Source organism: Phymastichus coffea, unplaced genomic scaffold (assembly GCF_024137745.1).
Source record: "Phymastichus coffea isolate CEN01 unplaced genomic scaffold, Cenicafe_Pcof_1.1 PCOF00134, whole genome shotgun sequence".
Lineage (NCBI taxonomy): Eukaryota > Metazoa > Arthropoda > Insecta > Hymenoptera > Eulophidae > Phymastichus > Phymastichus coffea.
In genome coordinates, this window is record NW_026706945.1 from 475414 (window position 1) to 486716 (window position 11303).

General features: G+C 35.9%; 2 protein-coding genes across 14 annotated transcripts in view; both read left to right on the forward strand.

Moving 5' to 3' along the window:
• The window catches only part of LOC131671722 (proton channel OtopLc), a 37168-nt gene extending 32363 nt beyond the window's left edge, over window positions 1-4805 (forward strand). For all 12 annotated transcript variants that reach the window (XM_058948372.1, XM_058948370.1, XM_058948373.1 and 9 more), the window contains one exon: window positions 203-4805. In XM_058948372.1, coding sequence (XP_058804355.1) covers window positions 203-897 — 695 coding nt within the window. In that variant the 3' untranslated portion in view covers window positions 898-4805. The remainder of the gene's footprint in view (window positions 1-202) is intronic.
• Window positions 4806-7155: 2350 nt separating this feature from the next.
• On the forward strand, window positions 7156-11303 carry LOC131671733 (histidine--tRNA ligase). Of its 2 annotated transcripts, XM_058948395.1 has the most exons (6): window positions 7156-7415; window positions 8513-8794; window positions 9347-9559; window positions 9631-9852; window positions 9965-10466; window positions 10544-11303. In XM_058948395.1, exons 1-6 carry the CDS (start codon window positions 7335-7337, stop codon window positions 11032-11034), a joined length of 1791 nt encoding a protein of 596 aa, XP_058804378.1. In that variant the 5' UTR covers window positions 7156-7334; the 3' UTR covers window positions 11035-11303. The 2 variants fall into 2 exon arrangements, with proteins under 2 accessions (XP_058804378.1, XP_058804379.1); XM_058948396.1 differs by lacking the exon at window positions 8513-8794 and having other exon boundaries at window positions 7157-7415; window positions 10544-11233.

Below are 11303 nucleotides of genomic sequence, written 5' to 3' on the forward strand. Positions count from 1 at the left end.
AATAACCACGAGCATGAGTACGAAAAGATTTGCATTATTAGGTGATTTGTGTGAAAAGTTGAGGCCGCAAGTTCTGTACATATAAAGCAAGCCAGAGTCCTGGTGGAGTGCCAAGCTAGGTCCTCGCTAAATCGAAAAAAAGCAGGCAAATCAGACGACAACTGAAAGACGCACGTTTTTCTCTTTTCTCCCTGACGCGCAGGTCAAGGCCGCGTGGACTGCGTGGGAGCAAGCAAGGGATTATTCTTCGGCCTGCTACTCCTCGTCGGTGCATTAATCTGCCTGATCCTGTTCTTCGTGCTGATCCATCACCCGGAATTCGGCTTGCTCGCGATCTACCTGGCGGACGTGTCGCATTGCGCGCTCATGGTACTGTCGATCCTGGCCATAATAATCGGCTTCTTCCGCGTGAAGCAGCTCAAGTTCAAGGCCGAGGAGCAGAGCGACCTCAACGACATCCTGCTGCGCATCTCGGCGTTCGGCCTCTTCATCTACGCCGTGTTCAGCGTGATCTCCGGCTCGCTCGCCGCCTTCACCCACGAGCCCAATCTACTCGTGATGGTCACCGGGCTGCTCGCCGTGTTCCAAGTGGTGCTCCAGCTGCTCTTCATCGCCGACGTCAGCCGTCGAAGGGTCCACTTGCCCGAGCACGATCGCAGCAAGCCCGGCCGGCAAATCGTCACCTTCTTGCTCATCTGCAACGTGGCCATGTGGGTGATCTACACCTTCGAAGCGCAGAAGGTCGCCGCGAACCCCGTGCAAATCGACTTCTACGGCTACTTGCCGTGGGCGCTCTTGCAGAGGGTCTGCATACCGCTGTGCATTTTCCACAGGTTCCACAGCGCCGTCACGCTCGCCGAGATCTGGAAGACAAGCTACAAGGCGCGTCTCGAGTAAATCCCCTTGCTTTTGCGCTTTTCTCGCTTGTTTGCCAGTTTGCTACTTTGCTACGTTGCTACTTTGCTACTTTGCTTCCGTTGCCCTTCGTTCGTCTTGGTTCGCTTTTGCGTTTCGCCATCGCGTCTGTGCGCAACTCCTCCGCGCTGGGCTCAAAGTCCAAAGTCGGCCCTCGCCCACGCGACGGGACACGCGCAATCGTGCGTTGAGTTTCGCTCCGGCAAACACACTTTGTCGACGCGTTTTCTACTTTTATACCTCCGCCGGCACTGTCGAGATAGCTGACGGTTCGAAAGGGCGCACCTTGCAAAAACCAACCTCGATCGCTCGGTTCACATGATTTTTCAATCGCGCGTTCAACACCCATCCGAATCTATGTGTTCAGTGTCGGTTGCATCGGCAAACACGAGAGTACAAAATTCACGTTCGCTCACCCCGAGTCTTCAAAATGCAATAGTCCGATGGTTAATCGCGTCTAGAGTCTCTATCTGAAATTTTTCATCCGATTGCGAGTCCGTGGTGATGACAGCGCGGACGCTGAGTTTCTTTCAAGGGATATGATGGGAGATACACCGCACGCATGAGTGTCAATGGACCCGCACACAAAGGTCCAAAGTATTAATCCAATTGCTGTAGAGCCGACGTCAAGTAGTGACGAAGCCAAGCAAAAACAAAAAAATAAAAATAAAAAACGCAAGTAAACGAAAAATTAAGCGTAGAGGCCGTAGTGGATTAAAAACAGAAACGATGTTTTAGATGAGGATTCATCCGCATTTCACACGAGTTTAGGAGATAAGTGAAAGAAAGAACTCGTTTTAACGAGGAATACCATACACGCAAAACTCATACTCACTCTCAAAGCAGGATGTATTAATTAATTAAAACTAATAATGTCGCTATTGATTAGTGTCTAAAGGCCGGGATAATCAATTTTTTCACTCTCGGCCGCAAAACTCTCTCGATACTCGAGAAACAGATAACATTAAACATAAGTAAACAGCAACAAAACTGTGTATTTATTAACGTCGCTAATATGCTGGTGATATAAGAGTAAACACTTACACACGCGATGATGTATTTCAAAGGTGTTTTAGGAAAAAAAACGTGTAATAATAATCGTAAATACCCCCTAAGAAGCCCATTTTGAAACTTTATCCTCGGAACTAGAGAGAAAGCACGAAACAGTCATTTTTTTCCTTCCGAGATTCTCGAACGTAAATGCTTCAATAGAACGAACGACAAAAAATTATACACGCTCTCTCGTAGATAATAAAAGAATCGTTCATCCTTCATTCGCATCCATCTTTTAGCATATAGCTTACGAGTCTTTATCGTACTTACTCTGTAAACGCAGAAAGACAAATGTGGGCAAGACTCTGAAATAGGCTACACACAGTATGTCATTCGTTAATGAATAAATGAATTAATATTAAAAAAGTACATTATAAATAATAATTATATTATACATATACGAAGATGTAAGAACAAAAGATTGCTAATGTACGATTTTATCGATTGTCATGTCGCGAACAAAAGAAATATAACGACAGAGGGAAAGTAATAACCGAATGTGAGAGTCGAAGGCTGGTATCGCGTGCGATATTTAGGATGGGAAGATCCTTGAGGAACGTCACGTCGACATAAACGGAAAGACAAAGCAAAACAGAAATAATGATTATACGAACATTATACATATACATACATTATTGAGCAAAGAGGAAGAAGTACCCGAAGCGGCGATGCGATATTGATAAAGGGAGATGAATACGATATACAAAGATAATATAAATATATATTATAATTATTATGTGAATGGTATAATTGTATTGACTTATTAAATATGTGTGTAGAACGATTGGCGATAGCATGAGTGTGCAGTTAATAACGATGTAAATATCAGTGAGTTGTACGATGAAATACTGAGTATGTTTGCGTGTATTAATGCATTTACTTCGTATATACGAAAACAAAAAAGAAAAATATATATTGTTCTCTTTCTTTCTTTATTATTATTATGATTACTATTATTATTATTATTGACCGCTATAATGTGGTGTTTACGTAACTAAGATTTTTCTCACCACTGTATTCTCGCAATTTTACTATAATTATAGATAAATACATTGTAACGAACAAACCTTTTATTTTCTTTCCGTCGTGGAAGAGCGATTCAAATCGTATTACATATATATATAAATACGCGAAGGTGAATAATGAAAAAATTAAGTATAGCTTGATATATAAAGATTTCTTTTTTCCGTTATAGTGTTTCAGCAAGAATGAAAGGGAAAAATAAGAAATACTTAAACGCAGGATAAATCAATATAATAAGCGATCGTTCAAACGCCAAATCATTATACCGATTGTTCGTTAAATTGAACAAGGCACTGCCACACCGGACCAAAAAGAAAAACTTGAGAACAAACAAACAAAAACACATAGAAAACAGAGAGAATAAAACACGTCGGTTTTAAATCCGACCGATCGAATGATATTACGGTTCCAGTCTATAAACATTAACGATAAAAGCTAAATTGCCCCCCCTTTTGCGATAGTTCTCGCGATCGAGGAGCGCGAATTGATATTGAACATTGTACTGTGTTGTCGATACTTGAAGAGCTTTAACGTTGTTTGCCATCCCTGCCCATTTTTTATGGGGGTTACGATGTTGACGAGCTCAAATGATATGAGATGGAATTAACGAAAGGACGAGAGAATAAAAGATCAGAGAAAGCTAAGATGGAAATTAAAGCATTCTTGTATAAGTACACCGATATCTTAAAAAAAAAAAGAAATAAATAGTAGCTATAAGCCTAAACGATTGTAAGGCCGTGGATTTGCGAGAATACGGAGAAAGGATCGCGAGAATGTTCGCGTTCAAAGTTCAACGACGGACAATGCGTCAAATCAAAAAGAAGGAAAATTTTCGTCGATTGATTTTTTACGCCAAAAGAAAAAAATGAAAGAATGATGAAATAAAAAAAAAAGCTATTTTTTAAACGACGTTTTATCGATAGTTTAGAATTATTATAACGGACGAATTTCAATGAGTGATATATACGGAATATATAAAACGAAAACATGAAGCCATAATTGTGATTTTAGTTGTTCGATCGAGCGCTCCTTAATTATAGGCGAAGTCATAGGGATCGATAAGATAATGCACTTTCTTGATGAATTCAGATTAGACGATGCACCGCGCACCATTACGTGACTTTGCTAGTGAATCTACAAACAAAGCCGAGGAAACAAAAGAAAAAGTAAAACTTAAAGCATAATTATAGAAGGCAAATCCACGGTCTCGTTATTTAAACATTACGTAGAATGTTTTTGATGTCTTCGACTATAATTATTCAAGTTTGTACACACACGCACAAGTGACTCTTACACTTTACTGACTTATACAGTGACACAATCGAACATTTAATGTAAAGGAACAATTTAAGAATTTAACAGAAAAATAAAAACAAGAAAAAACATGAAATCCAAGTACGTGTTGTCGAATAATCAAGTTCTTTAAGAGTCGAGTAGCAATTAACAGAAACAAGCATGTTTAAGTAAACAGAAACAGCAAAAAGTGTAAGCCCATCAATCAATCACCAATACACACTTGTCGCATCATACATTTGAACTAAGCATGCCAAACGTACGTAAAAAAATTTAATGAAAATGATAGATAAAAAGTAAACAAATTGTGAACAAATCCCATCTCCCCAAAACGCATTTACCATTACTCTCGATTCGTTCATTCGCCAATTCATTGACTGTAATAAAATAAACGAAAAGTGAAGATAAAAACGTGACGTTACGACGTTTCATTGTATCCATTTGAAATGGCAAGCGCAAAAATGTCTCATCCGCGTATTTGTAACGATAACGATGAAATTGGTTAATAAAAGTTATCTAGATGTAAAAATATAGTAAAACGGTCTATCTTATTTGTCCTTCTAACTGTTGCAACTCTTCTTTTGTCGGTTCGAGCATTACTTATTTTATTTTTTATGCCATGAGAAAAAAAGTTTATTTTGATTACATTACTGTAGAAATTTTTTAACTGCAAATTAATTTATTTTTATCAAAATACTCGAGTATTTCGTTTAAAAATTTTCTTAACATTTTCGTTGCAAAATGCACAGGAAAATCATTTTTGTGAGAAATATGATGTAACATTATATTCACAAACATCAAGTTTATCGCGTGAGAATAATTTTACAAATAATTAATTTATGGCCAACTTGTAACTTGAAAAGCACGCAAAAAAACTATCACATTTTACTTATCACTTGTCCTCAATGAGAAATAGTATGCGTAAAAGCGATTTCGTTTTAGGGCAAGTCCACGATAAACCGAAACTCATCATTGATACTCGCTGCGTGTCAATATGCAACGACAATAAATCTCATCCGCTTATCACTATCTAATTCGCACATTTTTTTCGCATATGTATGCGACAGCAGAAAGAGTTTTCAAGGTCGAGTGCATGAAAGATAAAAATACACACGCATAGACGTAATTTTCTTTCGTCCGCAATAACGCAACGAAATGAAAGTGATTCGAGACAGCCAGGTCACTTTTTCATCTCGTCTGACATACATTCACTCCAGCATTTTCTCCTCTTATTAGGGCAGTTTGGAGCTCGGTGCAGGTGCAAGCTGACTTAATAAAAGGACTAAACAAAAGTTTTTTTGTTCAAGTTATTTGAACTTCATTTTTTTATAATAAGAAGATTTTTTCATAAAAAAATGATTCTTCTGAAAATGACAGTTTTCTTACGAGCTTATTGTTTGCGGAGCAGTTGGCAAAAATAAATTATTATAATAGTTCAATTAACACAGCGTTTACTAATTAAAAGTCTAGTGCATCATTATCGATGAATTATTAAGTCTCGGGCACAAGAAATCTTCACCGAAAGTGTCGCGCGCTTACTTTTTTCATCCTCATAACCCCGAATAAAAGCGAAAGTGAAATTTCGTCTGTTACTTTCGAAAGTCGTTCAATTTTACGTTTCTGAAAAGTGTTTCTTCGAGATTCAAACTCAAAATTCGAAATAGAAAAAATTATTGTATTATCATTATTTGCATTATAACACGTGCGCTGTTAACAATTAAAGTTAAATAAAAAAAGCGAAAATTATTACACGATAAATAATATTTATAGTAAGCCTTAATATTTTACAATAATCACGTGCCAAAAACTTTATGAATCGCGAGATTTACATCAAGAAAATGTGTGACTTATTTTTATGACATCCTCGAATACGAAACAAATAATATTTTAAGCTTATCAATGACTGATAGTAGAACTCATTCGTCTTTTTTTTCTCTCTCTCTCTCTCTCTCTTGCCAGTAATATATAGTTTATTTCGTCCGAGATCAAATGAAATTGGACGGCTTATGCAATATCAAAAGGTAGATAATAAGCTTCCAATCATTTCTTCTCTGTCTTACACCGTTGCAGTTACAACATACAACAGTGACGTACCATCTAGATGGAATTGTTACTGTCAAGAAAAATTAAAATAAAATATTAATTATATATGAATTTGATAATTTAAAAAAAATTGAATCCGTAACTTGCAGTATTTATAGTTGCAGTTAATATATATTTACAACTTATATTCTGTTTTGTAAATTTGTAACACATAAATTATATAAACGAGAATTCATAAAACATTTATGAGATAACATTCATTCTATGCAGAGCATATATACTGTTATTGAATAATTTGCGGGTATCTTTATGGAATCTTACGTGCTTTCAAATAGTAATATGGTAGGTACACAACCAAGTTTAGATGTTATAATTTATAGTTTTATCGATGTTAGTGATATCAAGGTAAAATACATAAAAATGCTCAAATGACATTATGGCAATTTTATGATAAAAAATCGTTCTGTAGTAGATATAATTATTCCGTAAAATAAAGAAAAAGAAAGTACTTAATTAATCAACATTGGTTCTTTTTATATTTATTGAAAATTGGCTTCTTTTACAATACATACTATGAAAACAATAATTCTATACAATTTATTCTTTGACAAGCTATAATCGAATAATAATAAGATATCTTAGAAATGATTTTTACTAAAATTTGACACGCCAATATTGAACTGTTAGGGTACCATTAAAATTGTAAAATTGCAATTCTTTACCTACGTTTCTAGTATAAATCGCGCCATTCGCTGCTAATTACACGCATGCGCAACCTAGCATCCAACCACCCAATCGCCATTCACTTTTAGCAGCAAAACTTCTGACTCCATTCTCCAATTCGACGACGCTTACTTTGGGACACAATGGCCTGGCTTTCGCCTTTCACATCGTATTCAACAACAATTTGACGGTGCGAGTAGTAACTTAGCTTGAGGTTCATATATGCGCGTCAGCTCTCCTTGTTCGATGGGCAGCGGATCCAACGAAACAAATTTAACGGCGTGATGGGCAGTCTACAAGAACTGATCAAGGAACAAGGCGAATTAGTCCGCAAACTAAAAAGTGCTAAAGCTGATCCTGCACAGGTACCGTATAAATTGGTTTGATTGCAGGTTACATTACGCGTGTGTCTGACTATTGCATGAGAGAAGCACGTGGAGAAACTATAATTTTTGACACAGTGCCGCGAATAAGAGAGATCCCGATTCCAGCAGCTGCTTTCTACGCGCCAATTTCTTAGTGAATGTTAGGCAAGAAAAATTCTTTGGCAAGCTATAAAAAAATGTTTTTTTTGTGTTCGATTTTTTTCTAAGTCAATTGTAGTACAATATCCGGAATAAGTAGTTATTTTAGTAGCAAGTTTAATTATAGCGTTAGGCAACGCTGGGTAATTTACATCAGCTGTTTCGGTTTTACACTTAATTTTCACAGATTTTTTATATTTAAAATGTATTGAAATTTACGGAATCAATGTTGCGGGCTTGGAAATGAAAAGGTCTTATTCTACACTAGAAAAGTATTTACAAATATTTGAATATACGTAGAAAATTAATTATCCGTTAATTATCGGCACATCGGTAACTCACATTTTTTGGGACTCATACAGAATTGACCTATCTCAAACATTTTGTGCAGATTATGGAAACCATTTATCCTCTTTCTGATTTAATTCATCTTTGATATTTTAGCAATTGATATTTTCAAAACATTAGAATGAATGGATAACAGAAAAATAATTACAATATAATAGCAAAAGAAATATAAAAAAGCTCTTAAAAAAACTATGGATAAGAATTTTTGTTCTTGATATTTCATAGGTATAAATAAAAGCTGTAGAGCTATCAGTCATTCTGCATTGTAATGATGTCAAGATTTCATCATTTTTTCATGGTTGTAGTTTTACTGGTATAGCTAACAAAAATCTCCAATTTTTTCTTTAGAAGAGTTGTAAATATGAAGCTTTCATTAAATCCTTTTGGTAATTACATGCAAAAATTTATGAATATTTTATATTCTTTTTGTTAACTGTTTCAATTATTGAAATTGTATTACTGACTCAAATACATCAATTAAGACAACCAAATTGCACAAAATAAATGTAAATAATGAAAAATTACACAAAATTTGTCTACAATTCTATTGCAAGCACATATTGGCAACTCAATGAGACCTTTCCCCTCAGGGTTTTAAAGAGTCATTGGGAGACATAGAGCAAGTTCTGTCAAACTACAGCTATCTATCTGGCTGGAATCCTTCAAAGAAAGATGCAGAGTACTTCAATTTATGTAGTGCCCATGAAAATGGTGGTTATAGTAACTTGCCAAACTTAAAGCGTTGGTTTGACCATATGAAAACCTTTAGTTTAGAGGAACGTCTAGGATTGCCTGAGATGAAGCACACTAGCCAACTAGTAATTAAAGTTGATCATCTCACATTTTTACCTAGTTGTGATTTAGATAAAAAGGTGAGGCAGTAGTTGCTCGCTAGCAGCACTGCCACAGAAATGAATTGTTAGCACATGAAAGCATAAACAAAAGTTATACACTTCTTTTCACTTTTATAAAAAATATAATTTTCTATAAATAATTAAACTAATTGTCCTGAATATGTAAGCTAATGATCTACCATTGATGAAAATAAATACATTTTTAAGTGACAAGAAGTATGAGTACCTGATATACACAATCCTGGTTCAAATTACATGTGTCATTTATAAGTTACATTTTGTTAAGTGTTGATAATCTGTGGCAGTCATATGCTAGCTGGTTAACTAAGTTGAATCTGATGTTTCGCTTAGTTTGATAACCAACACTGAGGTGGATTTTATATTTCATTCTGGTTGCGGTTCACTTCCTTCTTGCATCATGTTCAACCTGATGCGTACAAATATTGTTCTTGCTGCTCGTCGTTACACGACTGTGGTCGCTCCTACTCAGGTATGAGTACCAAACAGTCGTCGGTTTATTTATTTTTGTTTAATCGAGAACTAGATTATTAACTCTTTCTGTTCTTTCAGATTCAAGAAGAAGTTTCCAAACTTTTGGAACTGAAAGCTCAACTTGGAGAAGAAAATGTTGGATCACAAAAACTTTTTCTCAAAACACCCAAAGGTACTCGGGACTACAATCCCGAACAGATGGCATTACGATTATCCGTAATGGAAAAAATTACTTCCATTTTCAAAAAACATGGAGCAGAAACTATAGACACTCCAATCTTTGAATTGAAGGTAAACTTTTTAAAATTATCTTATCAACATTATTTATCAACATTTATCTAATGCAAATATTTTGATTGTAGGAAGTACTAACGGGTAAATATGGAGAAGATTCAAAGTTGATTTATGATCTAAAAGATCAAGGTGGAGAAATCCTTGCCTTGCGTTATGATTTAACTGTTCCTTTCGCCAGATACTTGGCCATGAATAAAATTACTAATATTAAAAGATACCACATTGCCAAAGTATATAGACGGGATAATCCTGCAATGACGAAAGGTCGCTATAGAGAATTTTATCAATGTGTGAGTATTTTAAATATTACATTCAAAATATGTTTGAAAATAATTTTTTTGTTTTCGAAAAAATCAAAAAGAGGGTAATAAATTGATATAAAATTATCGCAATGTATTTCAGGATTTTGATATTGCTGGACAATATGATCCAATGTTGCCGGATTCAGAATGTCTACGGATAATATACGAGGCCCTGAAAAGTCTAGAATTAGGGCCATTTACAATAAAGGTCAATCACAGGTGCTTACTAGATGGAATATTCGCAGCGTGTGGGGTTCCCGCGGAAAAGTTCCGAACAATCTGCTCAGCTGTAGACAAACTAGACAAGAGTCCTTGGGAAGAAGTAAGAAAAGAAATGGTCGAAGAGAAAGGTCTTGACGGTGCGATAGCCGACAAAATTGGATCTTACGTTTCGCGGAGTGGTAAAAGAGATCTTGTTGACGAATTGAGAAAAGACACCGAATTAATGAAGCAACCAGCTGCTGTGCAGAGTGTTGACTTGATGGAACTCCTTCTGAAGTATTGCGAGATTTTCAAGATAATTGATAACTTGGTGTTTGATTTAAGCTTGGCAAGAGGTCTTGACTATTACACAGGTGTTATTTTTGAGGCTATATTAATAGGTAAAAATTAATTTCCATTTCTACCGTCTACAAACGACTTCAATGAAAATAATCAAATACAATGTTTTTGTTTGCAGGAGATAATATTGGGGTAGGTAGCGTTGCAGGAGGTGGCCGATATGATAATCTCGTAGGGATGTTTGATCCGAAGAACAAGACGGTACCTTGCGTAGGTATGTCTTTGGGTATTGAACGTATCTTCAGCGTTCTCGAGACGTCGATCGCCAATAAAGGAATGAAGACGCGAACCACCGAAGTACAAGTCTTTGTTGCTGCTGCCCAAAAAAATTTGCATGAAGAAAGGATGCGGATCATCGCGGAACTTTGGGAAAACGACATCAAAGCTGAACAGTCATACAAAAAGAGTCCGAAACTATTAGCTCAGCTGCAACATTGCGAAGAATATGGAATTCCAATTGCAATTATCATAGGAGAAGGTGAAATCAAGAAAGGCGAAGTGACGTTGAGAGTTGTAAAGACAAGGGAAGAAGCAAAAGTTGCCAGAGGGAATCTCATTGAGGAGCTGAAGAAAAAACTAGAAATTATAGGCGAATCAAAACAGCATTAATTCAATTTTAAGTTTTGTATGAATAGAAAATATCGATTGTTTTGATGTATGTGGAATGAAAAAATGAAAGAAAAAAATTTGTAAATATCTCTTCCTTTTGGTTAGCATATTTTATAAGTTACAGTGTAAAAGCAATCGATGTTTTCAGTACATACCAAAAATAGACAACAATACAAATCTATCAATTTTTTACGGACTATACCTTTCATATTCCATACTTGGTCTGAATCACACATTTCGTCCTCGCATTGCGCTGTATATATGTTAAC

What these genes read in the sequence shown, in the direction of transcription:
- LOC131671733 (XM_058948395.1), top strand. Translation starts at nt 7,335, where the DNA reads ATGGGCAGTCTACAAGAACTGATCAAGGAACAAGGCGAATTAGTCCGC. An exon ending in GTTGTGATTTAGATAAAAAG is followed by an intron (nt 8,795 to 9,346) that starts GTGAGGCAGTAG and finishes CTGTTCTTTCAG; the next exon opens with ATTCAAGAAGAAGTTTCCAA. An exon ending in ATAGAGAATTTTATCAATGT is followed by an intron (nt 9,853 to 9,964) that starts GTGAGTATTTTA and finishes AATGTATTTCAG; the next exon opens with GATTTTGATATTGCTGGACA.